The sequence below is a fragment of the Anoplopoma fimbria genome, chromosome 12 (assembly GCF_027596085.1).
Source record: "Anoplopoma fimbria isolate UVic2021 breed Golden Eagle Sablefish chromosome 12, Afim_UVic_2022, whole genome shotgun sequence".
In the NCBI taxonomy this organism is placed as follows: domain Eukaryota; kingdom Metazoa; phylum Chordata; class Actinopteri; order Perciformes; family Anoplopomatidae; genus Anoplopoma; species Anoplopoma fimbria.
In genome coordinates, this window is record NC_072460.1 from 22,360,810 (window position 1) to 22,382,438 (window position 21,629).

General features: G+C 40.4%; 1 protein-coding gene across 1 annotated transcript; it reads right to left on the minus strand.

Annotated features, from left to right (window-relative positions):
* Window positions 1-1,054: 1,054 nt before the first annotated feature.
* LOC129099510 (dysbindin-like) lies at window positions 1,055-20,919 on the minus strand. Its single transcript, XM_054608763.1, has 4 exons — window positions 20,854-20,919; window positions 2,360-2,509; window positions 1,930-2,076; window positions 1,055-1,365 (listed from the first exon to the last, which is right to left on the minus strand). The coding sequence occupies exons 1-4, from the start codon at window positions 20,894-20,896 to the stop codon at window positions 1,055-1,057; spliced, it is 651 nt and encodes a 216-aa protein (XP_054464738.1). The 5' UTR covers window positions 20,897-20,919.
* Window positions 20,920-21,629: the final 710 nt, after the last annotated feature.

The following is a 21,629-nucleotide window of genomic DNA, read 5'->3' on the forward strand; positions in this document are numbered from 1 at the left end:
GTGGGGAAGATATATTCTACACATTATTTAACACTGTAAAAGGGCTGTATTTATAGTAGTCATAGGCTCAACCTGGGGAATACTTTTTGTTTTGGAATAGTTTCTATCCACACCCTCCACCTGCACACAAGCGTCCCACATACTCACACACCCACACAAACAGATGCTCTGTGCAGATACAAACAGATAGTTGTGGTCTGAGTCACTCAACTCCCAAGTCACACCTCACGTGGAGGTGAGGAGTAACTCTGTATTTAGCACAGTAATGCAACACTTTATAGTAACATAATTGAAAACATATAATGCAATCACTAACAAGAACAAAATGGCATGCATTTACAAACACAGTTCCATCCATGATACTGTAACTAGTGTGCACATGCACTTAGCAATAGATTCAAGGTCTTGAATACAGTCTTTGTTTGTTATGTTTTGCTCAGGGTGTATGATTACTGCCTCATTTTGATCTTCCAGCCAAGAAGCAATTCAGTCAAGGAGCTGTCAGTCCGAAGTGGTAATTATTTTGTGTCATTGTGAGGTCTGGTTACTAATAAAAAGGAATGCTACGAACTGTCATCAAAATCATCTAATAGAGGCCTCCGAGATAAAGGTGTAAGTAAACGTTAAAAAGCTTTGATTGGTTTTTATAGATTTCCTTTTCTATGTATTTATGTTCATTTGTTACCCTGATGCTCCCGTTTTCACATGGCTGTTGGGCACCCTTGCTTTGAGACACGAAAAAGCGGAGCGGGAACAAAAATTTCATTGCCTTTCATTGTTGTTTCTTCTCATCTAGAACATGTTAGTACATGATAGTGGAATGAATCATCTTATTTGCATATAACATCAAGAGACAAGTGTGATGGCAAGAGTTTATGCCAAGAGTTAAATATTTTAAATTAGGTTTTGTGCAGAAAAATTCCAATGTACTCAGGGAAACATTCAAAAAGGACGAGCAAATCACAGCCATGCTAGGGTTTCCCAAAAGAAAGGATTGCAAATGTAGAGAGACTCTTTTCACTCATGTATTTCTAAAGACAGTAAAATTCAGTCATTATGGAGATTTAGTTGCAAGGCATCTTTCCTCCTCGTCTTCCTCCTCTGTTTCTTCATCCCTGGCATGGGGAACAGAGGTCAGCAGCAGAGTGTCGGCGTGGACTTCTTCATCGTCCGACTGGATCACAGGCGTGTCGACTCCAGCCCCGCTGGTGTCACTGGAACCAGATGATGTAGAGGACATGCGGGGCTTCGAGCCGCGGTGGATTTCTTCTTGCCGTTTCAAAGGCGGGTGCTCACGGTACACAACTTCTGCATCTTCATCCTCCTCCTCATCTTCTTCTTCTTCTTCTTCATCCTCCTCGCCCTCTGCGAACAGAAATTGTCAGAACATGTCTGCACCTTTTCTGTCGGTGCTAGTCATGTAAGCAGGTTTTTCCTTTGATATTTTATGACCCCCATTTAGATACAGATCCTTTGTCTCTCTCACGCAATTATTTATATGGCTCTCTTGTTTTGTGATGAAACCAGATTAGAAACCTAGATCAGATAAAACCTTTCTATTGAAACAGAATGAGGAGACTTTATTAAATTTCACCTAAAATGTCATATAAAATCTTAATTATTTTAAACAAAAAGAGTTACTTTTTTTTACTTTTGCCCATGGAAGCCACTTTAAAATGTTTATGTACCTGTGTACATTGAATTCCACATTAATCCCACACACTGAGCAGCAAAGTGTTTTTAAGCTTTTTAATACAACAGAGACACAAGCTGTTCCAGTGAGAAAAAAAAAGACTTTCCCGTTTGGTTGTACCTGATTTATCATGCAGACATTTGTCATGTTTAGCGGCCTTCATTTGTAAATTGCTGTCATGAAAGGCTTTAGGAAAGTACAGAGGGTCGATCGAGGCCCAGAGGCCTTCAGTGTACCTGGAAGTGGAGATGCCAGCGCTCCTTCGTCTGCTGAGCCTGAGTTGAGGAACACGTCGAGGGCCTCCTGGTCAGAGATGTCCATCAGGTCCATCTGCTCCAGGACGTCCACATTCACCTCCATAGAAGAGATACTCCCCATGGGGGCTGCGATAACAGGCAGAACAATATATATATAACACTGTTTATATCAAAAGTGACTCATAGCATCAGAGTCACTGCCACCTGAATCATAGTTTTGTAAATGTTTAGGTCATTTTAAAGTTTCTTAATAAACAGTTACAGTAAAAGGCTATTCATGTATTTTAAACCTATGAATAGTTTGGAAGGAAGATTAAAATACTTCCCCATCAGAAAGAAACTTATATTTTACAACCATTTCGATTTAAAAAATATATATTTATATCCCCAAGACTGGAGGGTCACTCACGTTTCCTGCAGTCGACCTGCAGGTGAGCAGAGGGCAGGTAGTTGTCGACGTCATGCTGGTAGACCTCCTCAAAAAAGCGCTGTCTCTCCCTCAGCTTCAGGTGCTGGGAAGAATCGTTGTCCAACACCCGCTGAGAGTTGTCTGTCTCCGCTGACCACCAAAATGAGATTCATACAAAAAAAAAAAAACACATAAAAAACATTCTTCACCGACGTTCTTCACTCAATAGGACTTAACTCATCAGTTTCTGTTCATTTACTTGCATTTTACGCAGAAAGTGTAAAGCAAAGATGTACTCCAGACTTCCTGTTTCACTTAGCTGCTCAGCACTGTGCTTTGGTGTGGTCTTTTTCACCCGAATGGAAAATAATATCTTTCTTGATAGCAGATGGAATAAAATGATCAGTTTTACGTCATTATATTTAGCAACTGTAGTGTCTTTCCCTTTAGTCATCACTCTACAACAAATGCTTAAAGAAATTAAAATCTACAGTTGTACCACTTAAAAGGGAAGAAGGTTTTTGTGGTTGCCTTGTACTGTTTACCAGCCTCTTACAGGAATGCATTCAGTAAAGTCGTTTGGCAACATGTTTGTTTTACTAGCCACAGGTCAATGTATTCCCTGAAAGTTCATGGCATGACAAACAAGTCCTGTCATCTACCGTAACAGGTTACAGGGAATTACTAACAAATAACACTCATCACTCATCCAAAAGAAAAGCAGGCAAGAAGCCGCAAGAGGCAGGTTTTATTAGTAACCTGGGGTCATAAACAGTCTCCTATTCATCTCAATATTTCCTTTCTTTTTCTCAATTTCCTTTCAACTAATCCTGTCTGTTACTTTTCTTAAATTAAAGAAAATTATTTCATTTTTTAGTCTGACCTCTAATGGTCATGATCAAACACACACACGGTCTGAAATCACAATTTAAAAACAAATGACGATTTTAACGAAAGGGATTAAATTAACTACTGCAACTATACTTTGAAGTAATAACTGAATACTCCACAATACTTTAAACAGCACCTTTTAACATTACAGCAAGGAGTAATGTGTTGTACACATATATGCAAATAAACACATGTGCATGTTATGTGGAAATGTATCTAACTACAATTTATGGTATCTCTGGTTCATGAATGATGGTTGGTGTGTCAAAACATTAGGAGTGTCTGTGTGTGTGTGTGTGTGTGTGTGTGTGTGTGTGTGTGTGTGTGTGTGTGTGTGTGTGTGTGTGTGTGTGTGTGTGTGTGTGTGTGTGTGTGTGTTTGTGTTTTAGTTAGTTAGTTAGTGTTTTTATTCAGTCATCACACACAATACAATGTATACAGCCTATATATAATATAACTTAAAAGGCATATGCAGAAGCATTAAGCTTATATATGCCTATCCTACTTTCCCATCAATCAAGCCACCCTCAAGAAAACAAAATATATATTAAAAAAAGAAAAGAAAACATATATTTCATTCAGACTTGTAACCCTCAAAAATAGTTTTATAAACAGTTCTTTTGAAAACCAAAAAAGAATTACACATTCTTACATTTATATTAGAATTGTTCCATACTTTAACCCCAACAATAGAAATGAATCTTCTTCTAATCCCCTTTTTAGCTTTTTGAAAAGTAAACTTACAAACATCTTTCAAATCATAATTACACTTGTGTATTGAAAAAAAACCTTTGGACACAGTCTGGTAGGGACTTTGTTTAATCTCTGAACATTGTTTGCATTATTTTATAATATACCAAATCATTAAATTTCATAACTTTTCAACATGCCCCTAACTCAAGTAGGCTAGTATCTTTGAGCTGGAGTTAATCCCAGGGGTGCAAACTCATCAGGGATGAAAAAGGTGACAAGGATCCGAACCCCCTAGGGAATATATATTTTTAAATATATATATATATTCATATGCTTCAATGTTATACATACACAGTGGGTTATTTGACCCAAATATGTTCACGTGCAAAGTAAACAACAATCAATTGTTTATGTTGACAACAACTCATGTTCTACATATATATATATAATATATATATATATTCATATGCTTCAATGTTATTGGAATGTTATTATGTTATTATTAAATGGAAGAGTTCAATTTGCATGAAATGATAGCTAGTTATCTAACATCTCTGATGTTATAGTCTCTGCGATTTAACTCATGAAATTATAATGGGAAAAGGTAGAAACCCTCAGGGTGCTGTCAATGTTTAATGGTGATTTAAGCTCCTCTATTGGGTTTATATATATATTATTATATATAATATATAAAATAATATATATATATATATAGCTACTCTATTGGGTTTATATATATATATATATATATATATATATATATATATATATATATATATATATAGCTACTCTATTGGGTTTATATATATATATAGCTACTCTATTGGGTTTATATATTTGTAAATCTGACTCTGAAAGAGTCAGATTTACAACTCATGTTCAACAGACACACCATATAATTCATATCAGCATGTTAACGTTATATGTAACTTATTAGCAGCTAAACTCCGGATCAAACTCCGCTGACGGCCGTGTCTTTTATATAAATGTACATTTTTCTGCGTTTTCCGCTTAGATTTTTCAAAAGTTACCGAGAAATAGACACTGTACTATCCGATAACACCGTTATTGTAACCAGCAATAATGGTTGATGTGATTTGCGAGGCGTCTGTCAGCCAACTGTCTAACATTAGCACGTTAGCCTACGTTAGACGTTCTTGCAGCGTACCAACGTCACACGTTACCGTAAATGCTATCTTAAAAAGGCCGCTCGAAACCAACGGTTTTTGAAAATGTCTTCACCCGAAAGACATGTCTAGTAATACACCTGTCTATTACGTCTATTACGGCATCGAGCAGCTACCTTCCATTTCGAACAGACCCGAAGACTCGGAAAAAAAAGCTTGCGTGTCATGAGGCCAAACAAACAAGCTTGAAAAAAATATTAGATTCATGACAGCTTGTGTTCGCAGATTACTTGAGGACCCCCCCTCCCCATTGTTTTTTTTTTTATTGCAGATCTACACGAATCACACAAATGACCTATTTTGGATCAAAAACGGCGAATTTCGCCGAAAGGTGACGAGTTTGCACCCCTGTTAAATCCTTTCTTGGTGTTAGTAGATGCAAATGTAAAAAAAAAAATGACTCAGCTTTGCAAACTTCTGGAGATCCCCTCACTTTTGTGACGCTGAATATGGCTGTAAGTTGTGTTAATATATAATGGTAGCAAGAGAAAATAATTATGCAAATATTATGCAAATATTACCTAAACTGCTTTCATCCATCCACACGACGTTCACAACACTTCAAACAAGGTGGGTGGGGGCGAACCAGTTTGTACCAGTGAATACCATTTCCAGCCATTGGCGGAGCTTGAAATGCGTCATCTTTGTTACAGAGCATCTTTGACGTTACTGGGATATTTGTTTATTTTGCATTAACATGCACACATGTTGTGAAAGAAAAAAGAGAGAATCTGTCCTCAGGTCTACCTCCAGCATCGACCTCTGCCATGCTGACCAGCTGTGGTTGTGTAACTTTGCTACATCCTCCTCAGCACACATTGTGCCTTCTCCCACTGGGCTCCATGGGCTGACACTTTGATTCATGTCACCAGTGTTTCAATGTGTGTGTGTGTGTGTGTGTGTGTGTGTGTGTGTGTGTGTGTGTGTGTGTGTGTGTGTGTGTGTGTGTGTGTGTGTGTGTGTGTGTGTGTTTAAGAGCATGTTCACATAAACTGTATGAGTGTGTGCTTATGCATTCATGCTTTTGCTTATGCATGCATTTAGTTTATGCTCATTTTGTGTGTATCAACCCTACATAATTAACTTGTTTACATGATGTCAGCATATGGATGAATTCACAGTAACAACATCCACATGACCTCATCTAGATATAGACATACAAACCAGTGTCTAGATGTGAAACGTGTTAAAAAATAACTAAGCAACGTAATATAGCGTAACATGCTGTGACGTTTTCTTATTTCTTTGGGTTCTGCTATTCATGACATCAGATCACTGAACCGTGAGCTACATTGGGGATTATTTTTAAATCTAAATAAAAAAATTCCAGCTGGAGACAAGCGACCAATCCAGCTTCAGTCAAAAGGATTTTCTGTCAGATTTTTGCATCAGCTTCTCAAAAGGTGAGAGAATCTACTGCTTGTTCATGCTTTAACATGAAACTGAGAAAGTTAGTTTTTTCTGACTGTAGGTCGCCATGTGATCGACATGTCCTGATTGGATCCTGGAATATGTGATGGGCATTTTTCTGTTGTTTTCTGATATTTTTTTGGACAAAACAATTATTGAAAATTTGCCCCAATTTTGTGTATCTATACAATCCGGAAATGGGCAAAAGATTCTGCTGCTCATAATCGATGAATGTGCTGATTTTTTTCTTGATTAACAGATTACTTGTCTGCTTCATAAACAGAAAACAATCAAATGTGTGTGCCTAAATTTCCAATGCAATGTCATTCAAAATGAACAGTGTGACTGATTTTCCCACACTGAATTTGGCATTGCAGACCAAGCTTTTTCAATCATGTTTAAGAGAGACACTCTGTCACAACATGCCAACCTGCCAAAACCCCCTGCCTTGTTTTTGGTTGCCACCTGCCAGCGTCTATGATAAATATACTAGTTACTACATGCTGTTAGAGCAATGACGAGGCTTCTGATGAAGAAGCAACACAGCTTACGTAAACTTCAGCTTTGCGTGCTGGCCTGATGGGGTTTTATCTCTCTCTCTCTATCTCTCTCTCAGAATCTAATTTTGCTACTCAAGTGGACATGCCCAACCCACGCACAAACTCAGCTGCATGTCTCCATCTGTCTGCCCCAGCGTGGGAGAAAAAACATGTATGTCAAAAGCTGACTCATTCAGATAACCTCTGAGATTTCTACCACCCTGCTGTGCAAGACGTGTAGGAGGTCTGCATGCAAATTAGATAAAGGGAAATTTGCAGATTTTCAAGCATATTTGTAACTATTCAAGTGAAAACACCTGCATTCGTTACTGATGTTTTCTTAGCAGCAAAATCAGTGGTTCCTAAGCAACCCATTGACATACTTGGTTCACGGAAGACTTACTAAGTGCTACCTCAGCTTTGGCAGCTTTGGGGCGCAATGCCACTCAAAAAAAATATGAGTGCAGATGATGTTACATGACATCACAAAATATGAGTGCAGATGATGTTATGGACAAGGTTTTTTTTTTACAGTGTACGTTTTACAGTGTATATTAAACAGTGTAGATTTTACAGTGTTTTGGCTGACTCGGATATTTGGGGACCCTCCAGAATCTGAGCTGCCGAGAGCAAACACAGACTGGTGAAGCCTTTTGCTCAAATTGCCCAGCGATGCCAACAGAAACAGAATCATGCTGCAATGAAAGTCAGTTTTTGTTGGATCCTGTCGCTGATGACAACCCTGATCCCTGAGAGAAGATGGTCGTGTGTGCACTACTGTGCATGAAAGTTTTCCTCCACACCTAGACACAGATGTGCTGGTGACCTAGATAAACTAGAAAAGATAACCAAGGCCATCAGGGCGATTTTGGTTCATTTTTGTCAGCGTATTATTCTAATACGCTGGTCTGCCTCAAGAGAAACAGCATTTTTTCCCACTGATCAGACATGCATGTAGAATCATTTCCCTTTGTGTACATATCCTCCAAGAGGGAATCCACTCCCTTTAATTGAGGTTATTAACTCTTAATGATCGTTATGTGGCCATTTGGCTCATAATAAAGAATATTTTTCAACAGGTTTAAGTTTGTTAGAAGCAGCCCAAAATAGAAGCTGGTCATGAGAACATTAGTAATTGTTGCATTATGATTTTATACACTTACTGTCAGCAAATCTATGATACTGATGTACAAGACACCTTTGTGCAAGAGTCTGATTAAATAATGATGTCAGATGAGCCTTCCTCGTAGCACTTATTGCATTCGTATTAGTTTGTTGCACTTATTGTTTTTGTAGTAATTTGTTTCTGCACTATACTTTTGCTCTGGTTTATGCTCTTAGATGCTTGTTTAAGAAAGGAGATGCACTTATGACTTCTGGTGACTAGTAGTTCTCTTGAATACCTATGTTGAATACACTTATTGTAAGTCGCTTTGGATAAAAGCGTCTGCTAAATGACTGTAATGTAATTAGGCCGCCCATTCATCTTTTAGAGTGATTCTTTGTAGTTATCTAGACAAGAAAATACACGTACAGTATGCACTGTAGCGGGGTCAAGGAACAGAGAACTGCTGTGATAGCTGCCTGTTGTTTTTGGGAAGTGTTGATCTCAGAACATTGAGAGACAGAACTTATAAGAGGGGAAGAAGAAAATGCAAAAGAGAGGAGAGGTACTGGGCTTCAAATCTGCTGGCCCCACACTGATTTACCAGATGGGTTTTTGTCTATGACTGCTGGCACTACATTAAAACACAGCGTGGCTTTGTTACAACCACTGAGGGACAGTAGAAACAATATTATTTGAAAAGAAAACCATAGAATTCAGTTTGAGTGCTGTGTGCAAAAAGGGGCCCTGGTGCTGATGATCACTCTGGGACACTTACTCTTACTGTTATCATTGCATAACATAATCAGGAATGATTGGGACCACAACTATTTTCAAAAACAAAGCTTAGACTATGAAGGCGTAGTCTAAGGACTTAAGGCTTCTGCGCTGGACCTGAACCTTAAACCCAAAGGACATTGCCGTTTTGCTATCACCATTACAACGTCTTGTCCTTATGGTGCAGTAACATCAGCACCAACCCCATTCAGTTGAAGCCTGGATGGCTGACAGAGTTTAGGATGGGTTTTCAGGTACGTTGTGATCCGTGGTTGGGTCTTGTTAAAGCACGTTACAACTGTTGGCGTTAAGAAAGTTTGCCAGGTATGCTGGCTGGATGTATAAGGAGATGTTAAACATGTAGCAACATATTTTAAATTGCACAGATGGAAACCCACTTGTACCCAAGTGGCCAATTTTAAGTTTCCACCTTAACATACGAAAAACTTCTCCATCTTTGCTCTGCTTCACTTTATAAGAACGTTTTTATGTTCACATGTTGTGGTTTGCAAAAGATTTTGGGCTGCAACTGCATTACAGATTTGTAGATTGTACAGATTTGTAGGTAGAAAATAATATATTTGACTGTGAATATAGAGTGATTTGCATGGTATAAGATATAACCTGTTTTGTTTAGTAAAAGACTAAGAGCTGTTGAAAAAATGCACACACACACACACACACGCCAGCATCTTTGAGTTACAACATGCAGGGAAGAGTAAAGCTGGGTGAAACCAGACACACATACTTCAGCTCTCCAAATTTACGACATGCAGGAAAAAAAAAAGACAAGGCCTAACAAAAGTTCAGTCTATGAGAATGACTACTTGCAATACAAAGTTCAGTCTATATGAAATGACAACATGCAAGAGAATAATAGGCATAGAACAGTTCCAGTTTAGGTCAGGGACTTTCCAATTGAAAAAGATAGATATCTTGCACAGTCATCTGGATGATAAGATAGCTCAGAGAAAAAAAAGAGCTGTGACACCATAGAAGATCATGAAGGACAAAGCAAATCAGTTCGCCTCCTGGGAGCCAACTCGGGTTTATTTCTTTGCTTAAGGAATAAACTCTATTGCATCGAACTCTGCCTGTCTGTTTCCAGTGTTTTCTTCAAACTTCACCGAGACTCCAATAGGCATTTAATATAGAATAAGTAAAAGAGTTGGAGCAGTAATTCGGGCTTCATCAATTGGCCAGTCTGAACTTCTGTTACCCGACAATCTACTGATCTTGACAGAAAAAAACAGAAATGTAGAAATTTTTGCAAATTTATTAAAAAAGAAAAACTGAAATATCACATGGTCATAAGTATTCAGACCCTTTGCTGTGACACTCATATTTAACTCACATGCTGTCCATTTCTTCTGATCCTCCTTGAGATGGTTCTACTCCTTCATTGGAGTCCAGCTGTGTTTAATTAAACTGATTGGACTTGATTAGGAAAGGCACACACCTGTCTATATAAGACCTTACAGCTCACAGTGCATGTCAGAACAAATGAGAATCATGAGGTCGAAGGAACTGCCCAAGGAGCTCAGAGACAGAATTGTGGCAAGGCACAGATCTGGCCAAGGTTACAAAAGAATTTCTGCAGCACTCAAGGTTCCTAAGAGCACAGTGGCCTCCATAATCCTTAAATGGAAGAAGTATGGGATGACCAGAACTCTTCCTAGACCTGGCCGTCCAGCCAAACTGAGCAATCGTGTTAGAAGAGCCTTGGTGAGAGAGGTAAAGAAGAACCCAAAGATCACTGTGGCTGAGCTCCAGAGATGCAGTAGGGAGATGGGAGAAAGCTCCACAAAGTCAACTATCACTGCAGCCCTCCACCAGTCGGGGCTTTATGGCAGAGTGGCCCGACGGAAGCCTCTCCTCAGTGCAAGACATATGAAAGCCCGCATAGAGTTTGCCAAAAAACACATGGAGGACTCCCAAACTATGAGAAATAAGATTCTCTGGTCTGATGAGACCAAGATTGAACTTTTTGGCGTTAATTCTAAGCGGTATGTGTGGAGAAAACCAGGCACTGCTCATCACCTGCCCAATACAATCCCAACAGTGAAACATGGTGGTGGCAGCATCATGCTATGGGGGTGTTTTTCAGCTGCAGGGACAGGACGACTGGTTGCAATTGAAGGAAAGATGAATGCGGCCAAGTACAGAGATATCCTGGAAGAAAACCTCCTCCAGAGTGCTCAGGACCTCAGACTGGGCCGAAGGTTCACCTTCCAACAAGACAATGACCCGAAGCACACAGCTAAAATAACAAAGGAGTGGCTTCGGAACAAGTCTGTGACCATTCTTGACTGGCCCAGCCAGAGCCCTGACCTAAACCCAATTGAGCATCTCTGGAGAGACCTGGAAATGGCTGTCCACCAACGTTCACCATCCAACCTGACAGAACTGGAGAGGATCTGCAAGGAAGAATGGCAGAGGATCCCCAAATCCAGGTGTGAGAAACTTGTTCCATCATTCCCAAGAAGACTCATGGCTGTACTAGCTCAAAAGGGTGCTTCTACTCAATACTGAGCAAAGGGTCTGAATACTTCTGACCATGTGATATTTCAGTTTTTCTTTTTTAATAAATTTGCAAAAATTTCTACATTTCTGTTTTTTTCTGTCAAGATGGGTTGCTGAGTGTACATTAATGCGAAAAAAAATGAACTTTTTCGATTTTAGCAAATGGCTGCAATGAAACAAAGGGTGAAAAATTTAAAGGGGTCTGAATACTTTCCGTACCCACTGTATGAGCTGCATGATTACGCAGTTTATTGCCTCGGCTGTGTGTACAAGGACATTGCCGTTTTGCTATCACCATTACAACGTCTTGTCCTTATGGTGCAGTAACATCAGCACCAACCCCATTCAGTTGAAGCCTGGATGACTGACAGAGTTTAGGATGGGTTTTCAGGTACGTTGTGATCCGTGGTTGGGTCTTGTTAAAGCACGTTACAACTGTTGGCGTTAAGAAAGTTTGCCAGGTATGCTGGCTGGATGCGAACAGCATCAAACATGGTATAAGGAGATGTTAAACATGTAGCAACATATAGATAAATTTACCTGAGAACATTTTAAATTGCACAGATGGAAACCCACTTGTACCCAAGTGGCCAATTTTAAGTTTCCACCTTAACATACCTCTACGAAAAACTTCTCCATCTTTGCTCTGCTTCACTTTATAAGAACGTTTTTATGTTCACATGTTGTGGTTTGCAAAAGATTTTGGGCTGCAACTGCATTACAGATTTGTAGATTGTACAGATTTGTAGGTAGAAAATAATATATTTGACTGTGAATATAGAGTGATTTGCATGGTATAAGATATAACCTGTTTTGTTTAGTAAAAGACTAAGAGCTGTTGAAAAAATGCGCACACACACACACACACGCCAGCATCTTTGAGTTACAACATGCAGGGAAGAGTAAAGCTGGGTGAAACCAGACACACATACTTCAGCTCTCCAAATTTACGACATGCAGGAAAAAAAAAAAAAAAAAAGACAAGGCCTAACAAAAGTTCAGTCTATGAGAATGACTACTTGCAATACAAAGTTCAGTCTATATGAAATGACAACATGCAAGAGAATAATAGGCATAGAACAGTTCCAGTTTAGGTCAGGGACTTTCCAATTAAAAAAGATAGATATCTTGCACAGTCATCTGGATGATAAGATAGCTCAGAGAAAAAAAAGAGCTGTGACACCATAGAAGATCATGAAGGACAAAGCAAATCAGTTCGCCTCCTGGGAGCCAACTCGGGTTTATTTCTTTGCTTAAGGAATAAACTCTATTGCATCGAACTCTGCCTGTCTGTTTCCAGTGTTTTCTTCAAACTTCTCCGAGACTCCAATAGGCATTTAATATAGAATAAGTAAAAGAGTTGGAGCAGTAATTCGGGCTTCATCAATTGGCCAGTCTGAACTTCTGTTACCCGACAATCTACTGATCTTGACAGAAAAAAACAGAAATGTAGAAATTTTTGCAAATTTATTAAAAAAGAAAAACTGAAATATCACATGGTCATAAGTATTCAGACCCTTTGCTGTGACACTCATATTTAACTCACATGCTGTCCATTTCTTCTGATCCTCCTTGAGATGGTTCTACTCCTTCATTGGAGTCCAGCTGTGTTTAATTAAACTGATTGGACTTGATTAGGAAAGGCACACACCTGTCTATATAAGACCTTACAGCTCACAGTGCATGTCAGAACAAATGAGAATCATGAGGTCGAAGGAACTGCCCAAGGAGCTCAGAGACAGAATTGTGGCAAGGCACAGATCTGGCCAAGGTTACAAAAGAATTTCTGCAGCACTCAAGGTTCCTAAGAGCACAGTGGCCTCCATAATCCTTAAATGGAAGAAGTATGGGATGACCAGAACTCTTCCTAGACCTGGCCGTCCAGCCAAACTGAGCAATCGTGTTAGAAGAGCCTTGGTGAGAGAGGTAAAGAAGAACCCAAAGATCACTGTGGCTGAGCTCCAGAGATGCAGTAGGGAGATGGGAGAAAGCTCCACAAAGTCAACTATCACTGCAGCCCTCCACCAGTCGGGGCTTTATGGCAGAGTGGCCCGACGGAAGCCTCTCCTCAGTGCAAGACATATGAAAGCCCGCATAGAGTTTGCCAAAAAACACATGGAGGACTCCCAAACTATGAGAAATAAGATTCTCTGGTCTGATGAGACCAAGATTGAACTTTTTGGCGTTAATTCTAAGCGGTATGTGTGGAGAAAACCAGGCACTGCTCATCACCTGCCCAATACAATCCCAACAGTGAAACATGGTGGTGGCAGCATCATGCTATGGGGGTGTTTTTCAGCTGCAGGGACAGGACGACTGGTTGCAATTGAAGGAAAGATGAATGCGGCCAAGTACAGAGATATCCTGGAAGAAAACCTCCTCCAGAGTGCTCAGGACCTCAGACTGGGCCGAAGGTTCACCTTCCAACAAGACAATGACCCGAAGCACACAGCTAAAATAACAAAGGAGTGGCTTCGGAACAAGTCTGTGACCATTCTTGACTGGCCCAGCCAGAGCCCTGACCTAAACCCAATTGAGCATCTCTGGAGAGACCTGGAAATGGCTGTCCACCAACGTTCACCATCCAACCTGACAGAACTGGAGAGGATCTGCAAGGAAGAATGGCAGAGGATCCCCAAATCCAGGTGTGAGAAACTTGTTGCATCATTCCCAAGAAGACTCATGGCTGTACTCAGAGGTTAAATTGGGCCGGGGCTGTCCGGGGCGGAGCCCCGGCACATAAGCGGCCGGGTCTGGAGTTCTGCGCAGCAGATCAGCTCCAGCCGATTTTGGCAGTCTGCCTAGTCCATCACGAGCAATGTTGTCCTACTCATTTACAACTTTTCCATTGCAAATCTATGTTGTTTTAAAACATAATTCTAAATAATGGAGTAGGGATAGGCTGGCCTAGACATCTGGAGCAAGTTTGAGAAGTAGGCATATCGCGCACGAAACTTGCGCAGCAGCTCCTCCTCCCCCAGATCAGACAACACAACGTCAAATCATTCTAACGGTCATCATCAGACATAATTATCGTAGTAGACAGGTGAATGGCGAGGTAAGAGAAACTAAATTAAAGGTGCACGGTATTTTGAAAGAGGTCGATCATCACCAATAGGCTAATATCATTAGATATGGGCTTGCATTTTCATTAAGCAGGAAAAATTAACCTTAGACATGCAGGGATAGCCTGCTACTGGTATGTCAAATGGCAAGCGCTAGTTAAAAAGAACAATGCTGCTAATTCTAAATGATTTAGCAAGTAGTCTATGCGATCTCCGAATCACATTTCTCATTCCTAGCTGGATGAATTTCAAACTTATTTGTATCTATGAATTGCAGTGCATTGCCTAGGCTATTTATTTGTGAGTACAGTAGGTCCTGTGATTTAATGTTTGCATATAGGCTACACAGCAGGTTAGATTTAAAAGCCCGCGTTAACATGATGGTGACGTAGCCTATCGGCTAGCCTTTAAGAAAAAGATAGCTTCATTCATTCATTCATTCAAAAGTGTTTTATTTAAAGAACGTTTGATTACATCATTATATAATATGAACCATTTTAAAAGACATTCTATCTACTTCTTAACTTAGGGTGAAAGTCAACAAGTGAACATTTCAGAGATAAAAGGTAAACATGAGTGGAACAAAAAGGAGGAAGCTTACAGATTTCTTCAAAAGGTGGGCAGCTGCTATCCAAGACATAATTTTGAAATAATTAAGCTAGGCCCGTGTGCAGAAGTCACTGTAACCAAGCTGTGATTTGTTGCTAGATCTTTTCATCCTGATAGTGTGTCTGTCATGTCTTAAGTGCTGTCTCTTCCTCCACTAAACTAAAAATGCAGAGTTGAACAGAACAGGGATGAGGATGGAGCTGAGGGCAGAGGAGATGAGGCTGGACAGGGCAGAGGAGCTGAGGATGGACCGGGCAGAGATGAGGACACTGAGGGCAGAGGAGGTGAGGCGGGACAGGGCAGAGGAGCTGAGGATGGACAGGGCAGAGATGAGGACACTGAGGGCAGAGGAGCTGAGGATGGACCGGGAGGGACAGGTGCAGATGAGCATGTAGGTGCAACTGACAACTTCCCTGACTGCTGGAAGAGACAGCAATATGATTATTTTAAAAAAACCTACCCATTTCTTGTGGCAAAAAATAAAAAATTGGGATGTGAAACATGCAGTGCGGCATCATCACTTGGGGCAGAGAGAACAGGTAAACTCAGATACACATTTTCCAGTGAATGGCAAAACTGCAGAGTAGGTCCATATGGCAGTAGTACAGAGAAGCAAATGAAATCTTTAAGAAAAAAAATAAATGAACATAGTGCCTCCCAAAGTCACAAAATTGCAGAAGATATACTGAAAAAACAAGGTGAGCAAGCTCTTGAGTCAAGTTTTTTTTTTTTTTTTTGCAACCTTAATTTTGGCTCTGCGTACTCTGCGTATGGGGAGCGGCGGCCCCTCCGGATCAGAGCCCCCCCACATAGAAAATCCCAATTTAACCACTGGCTGTACTAGCTCAAAAGGGTGCTTCTACTCAATACTGAGCAAAGGGTCTGAATACTTCTGACCATGTGATATTTCAGTTTTTCTTTTTTAATAAATTTGCAAAAATTTCTACATTTCTGTTTTTTTCTGTCAAGATGGGTTGCTTAGTGTACATTAATGGGGAAAAAAATGAACTTTTTCGATTTTAGCAAATGGCTGCAATGAAACAAAGGGTGAAAAATTTAAAGGGGTCTGAATACTTTCCGTACCCACTGTATGAGCTGCATGATTACGCAGTTTATTGCCTCGGCTGTGTGTACAAGGACATTGCCGTTTTGCTATCACCATTACAACGTCTTGTCCTTATGGTGCAGTAACATCAGCACCAACCCCATTCAGTTGAAGCCTGGATGACTGACAGAGTTTAGGATGGGTTTTCAGGTACGTTGTGATCCGTGGTTGGGTCTTGTTAAAGCACGTTACAACTGTTGGCGTTAAGAAAGTTTGCCAGGTATGCTGGCTGGATGCCAACAGCATCAAACATGGTATAAGGAGATGTTAAACATATACAACATATAGATAAATTTACCTGAGAACATTTTAAATTGCACAGATGGAAACCCACTTGTACCCAAGTGGCCAATTTTAAGTTTCCACCTTAACATACCTCTACGAAAAACTTCTCCATCTTTGCTCTGCTTCACTTTATAAGAACGTTTTTATGTTCACATGTTGTGGTTTGCAAAAGATTTTGGGCTGCAACTGCATTACAGATTTGTAGATTGTACAGATTTGTAGGTAGAAAATAATATATTTGACTGTGAATATAGAGTGATTTGCATGGTATAAGATATAACCTGTTTTGTTTAGTAAAAGACTAAGAGCTGTTGAAAAAATGCACACACACACACACACACGCCAGCATCTTTGAGTTACAACATGCAGGGAAGAGTAAAGCTGGGTGAAACCAGACACACATACTTCAGCTCTCCAAATTTACGACATGCAGGAAAAAAAAAAAGACAAGGCCTAACAAAAGTTCAGTCTATGAGAATGACTACTTGCAATACAAAGTTCAGTCTATATGAAATGACAACATGCAAGAGAATAATAGGCATAGAACAGTTCCAGTTTAGGTCAGGGACTTTCCAATTAAAAAAGATAGATATCTTGCACAGTCATCTGGATGATAAGATAGCTCAGAGAAAAAAAAGAGCTGTGACACCATAGAAGATCATGAAGGACAAAGCAAATCAGTTCGCCTCCTGGGAGCCAACTCGGGTTTATTTCTTTGCTTAAGGAATAAACTCTATTGCATCGAACTCTGCCTGTCTGTTTCCAGTGTTTTCTTCAAACTTCATCGAGACTCCAATAGGCATTTAATATAGAATAAGTAAAAGAGTTGGAGCAGTAATTCGGGCTCCATCAATTGGCCAGTCTGAACTTTTGTTACCCGACAATCTACTGATGCTTACACCTTTCCAGAAAGCACACAAGAGTCATTTTTTTATTATGCTACCAAGATTATTTGAATAGACTTGTAGTTGCAGAGATATTTTGTATTCATGTTGGCCTTGTCATGCCTCGAGCAAGGGCCATAGCCAGAGGTCTTGTGTTGACAGATAGTTTGTGTTTTTGGTTGTAAAGGATACAAATAAGATACCAGGATTTAGCACACTGTCAATTTTACCATACAAGAGGCTTATGGGACATTTAGCCTCAGAGAGACTAAAGCTTTTAGAGTGTTTGCTTTACTTGTTGACTCCTAAAATTGGTAAATATGAGTGGCAAATTTAAAAAAAAAAAAGTCATTTCTCAGGTGCCATTGGAGGAGCAGAGGAGGCTGAAAAGATGTGATGACCTGTTTTAAATAACATTTTTGAGATGCAATGTTACACAGTAATACTGAACCTTTCAGCTATTTCACCACAGAGGCTCCTGTTTGTTTATCTCGCATCACTAGAAGACTCCACTTCTGGACAGAGACAGAAAGACAAATCTAACACTAAAAACACTAACTGAGTTAAGCTTTACAGTATTTCAAGAGCTGCCATCTTGATATTCCATAACACCTCTGATCTGTCACAGGACCCAAGCCCCCTACCCAGAAACCCCTGCTCCATCTCAGCCCGCACTGAACCATAATTACCTAGGGCTTACAGTTACATAATGCCGGGGCAATCCTTCAACCGCACACCCATCAACCTAGACTGCTGGATTGTATGAACTGCATGATTACGCAGTTTATTGCCTCGGCTGTGTGTACATGCAGGTCTGTGTTAGCTGAGTTTGTAGGAAAGGAAGAAAAGCAAGAAAGAAAAAGCAGAAAAGGAGTTTGTCAAAGAAAGGAGAATGGGTTGTTATGCAACCTGAGCCTGCTGTGCATTATTCCCCCGTATAGAGTAGCTGTAGTGTCAGTGATTTGAGGCAAAGAGCATTACTGGGTCTGCTTGCCTCAGCTAAGTCTCATACTGACACAAGCAAGGGTGAAGGCATTCATTTTGTGCATTTTGTTGTGTGTCAAGGCAAACACGCGCCGAATAGACGGAATTTCATTTATTCTTCAACATTCAGTTTTTGCTTCTTTATCCTCTTTTTGGTCCTCATTTCCTCAACCATTCTAATTCTTTCTCCCTCTGACATTTTCACTCTTGCGTGCTGTCATTCAGATTATCAGCACTTCTTTATTTTAAGGACTCTAACACAAGATGTAGAGGTGGTGGTGGTGGTGGAGGTGGAGGTGGAGGGAGGGCTGGGGGGAATGATCCAGGGCGAAAGGTGACAGCTAAGCTGAAGCACATGATTTTTTCAATCCTTCTGATTATTCTTCCCCGGTCTGATCCTTCAGCCACTTCCACTGCTCTGCTTATACATTCCCATTAAAATTTGCTAAAATCACACACCGCGTCTCTCGTGTTGTTTTAATTTGCCCCAGCATGCAATGCGCATTTTGTCTCTCTCTGCTGTCTTCCTACTGCCATGCCTTATCAGCATATTTTCTACGATGGAAAACGTTAAACATGCGTCATTAGCCCAGCTCTGTGTCATTCTAATGCTGCAGTCATACATCAGGATTCCTGGGAACTGCAAAGGAAGCGGGGAACAAATGTTCCCATTGAACCAAAGAGTCACATGGTGAAGCATTCAGTCCCCCCTGTGGCAAGTGGAAAAAAAAAAATCCCATGATCATCTTTCTGTTTTGAGAGAACAGAGAGACTGGGTGAGAAAGATAGAGGGAGCTAGTAAGGCTGTTGAACTGCATGGCCAGTCTCATTTGACAGCCCATCCATCTCAAACTCCACCCGTACTCTCCTGCAGCCCTTAACCCCCCCACCCCCACCCCCGGGGGGTCGATGATGGTGTCAACCGGCTCTCAGCAGCATAACAGCCGCATCATTTTCAGGTATTACTACTATTATTTACCGAGCCAATCGCTCTCCTCTGCTGGCCCTCGTGGCCACAGCAGTCCATCAAGCATAAATCATTTATGAGTGAGATCACTGCACCACAACAGCCGACTCCCCCACCACGCTTCCCCCCCTCACCTCACACACATATCCATAAACACACAGCCATGTAGTAGAAAGTAAATCCAGACAGCTCGATGATAATACCATAGTACCCACATGCTCAACAGCACCCATCGTCACGCTGTGAATTCTTTCCTTTTATACAAACACATTCTCTAAATCATGTCTTCAACACTACATCACTGGCATCTTTAGTTTCCTTTGATCCCAGCACTGTGTTACATCTTGAACCTTGTCTGACCACCTACTCTGCGAGTGTCTGATCAGATTGTGTATTCCCAGGCCGTTCCCATTCCCATTCCCAAAGCCATTAGGGCACTTCACTCGGGGCTAAATGCAAAGATGACCTCCAGCCATACCCACTGCTCCCGATTTAGGTCAGTCATAACAGGGCTTTCAGTACTCTCTACAGAGCTTGTGTGCAGTGTCCTGCCTCTGGTCTGTACACATTAACAAACACTCACACAGAAACTTATTCATTAAAAGCAGCAGGCTGATTATTCTCTTGACACTTAAAAAACAGCTCTCGGTGAGGTCGTGTGTTCAATTAGGAAGCAAGACAATGTTTCTCTGGCAGGCAGGTAGCGGTTAGCCTGTCTTCTCTGTTTCTATATAAAGACCTTCTTCCTGTAGCTTAGTCAGACTCTTAAGAAGTAGTCGTTATCCCTGCACTGTGATTAAACCTCATCTGTACCAGAAGTGTCGCAACACCATCAAGACTGTCAGGCTAATTTAGCTAAGAACAGATGAGACAATTAGATTTTTGCAGGAGTTGCGATAAAGGATGGTTCAAGGCTGGACCGAGAAGTAAATAGGGAAATGAAACATGTGTAATTCAGCGTTTTTTAAGTGTGTAATAATATAATGAATCCTTGGATCCAGTTTTCAGTAAGAAAAAATGATGTAACAGCCTTGCAGTACATATATATATATATATATATATATATATATATATATATATATATATATATATATATATATATATATACACACAGTGTGTAACATAAAGTACAGTTGATCTGGAAGCTGAATTAAACAGCTTGCATAATGAGTTAAGTTTTGATGTGAATGGTGAATCATGATCCTTGCAGAGCTGAACCAGTAGTGGAGAACTTATACCAATTTTTGCACAATTTTATAATAAAACTTTCCCCTTACCGGCCATTGCAAAAAAAAAAGAAATAATCCTGTGTTAATGAATGAAGTAAAAACCTGCCCAGAATGAAAAAAGAGCACATAAAGTATTAAAATGACATAAATGATGCAGAGTAAACTATACAGGACATTAAGTTATTATATACTGTACAGTCTTCTTAGTACCACTAACTCGTTTTCACTGTTGGTTACTTACATGCCAGACGCTTGTTGTGGTTGGTTGACCCTGTAGACGACATGATCCCGTGGACGTGGGACCCGGTTGTTGTAAAGAGCGTTGTTTTGTTTTTTTGCCTCTGAGTGTGTGTTGATTGGTTTCTTGTCCCTTCCTGTCAAGGCTCCAGGACAGGATGCTGGTGCGTGAAGTGGCTGTTCATCTAGACATTACATCTTTTGACTTTGGCAACAAGACTATCAAAGAACAGTACATTCACTTAACACTTTATCTTCTTCTACTCTGCGCTGTCCTTTTTTTCTTTTTGTGCTATATTCGCTGCCTCCCTCCCCCCTTTTCTGATCGCCCCTTGCTTTTCTGTCTAGGTTTTCCCTCTCACTGCTTCACACTCTCATCTCGGCTGCCTCTCTGTGTCTTTCTCTCTCTCTCTCACACACACACACACACACACATGCTCTTGTTCTCCCTGTCAGGCTCTGTAGGGTTATAGGGAGCTGTGCAGCTTAGGGACGAGGGGGGGGAGTGATAGTGGGCTACGGCAGTGTGGCCTGTACCAACTGGTGACAACAAGGGGGTCAACAGGATAAGAGTGTATCTGCTTTTTTTTTTTTTTTTTTTTACATAATAACCATCCCATCCCTTTTGCTTTATATCATTTTATTTATTTATTCACTTTGTAGGATGAAAGCTTTAGAAGTTAACTGCGATGAGAGAGGAGGCATTGCATATTAATATTAATAATAAAAACAGATGAATAAATCAGAAAATGTACATGATTGGCTCTTTCAACGTGCTAT

Excerpts from the sequence above, each read along its gene's own strand:
- LOC129099510 (XM_054608763.1), bottom strand. The coding sequence starts at position 20,896 with ATGTCGTCTACAGGGTCAACCAACCACAACAAGCGTCTGGCAT. Across the intron at positions 2,510-20,853 it reads CCACAACAAGCGTCTGGCAT|CGGAGACAGACAACTCTCAG; the intron begins GTAAGTAACCAA and ends TTTGGTGGTCAG. Across the intron at positions 1,366-1,929 it reads GCTGGCATCTCCACTTCCAG|AGGGCGAGGAGGATGAAGAA; the intron begins GTACACTGAAGG and ends TTCTGTTCGCAG.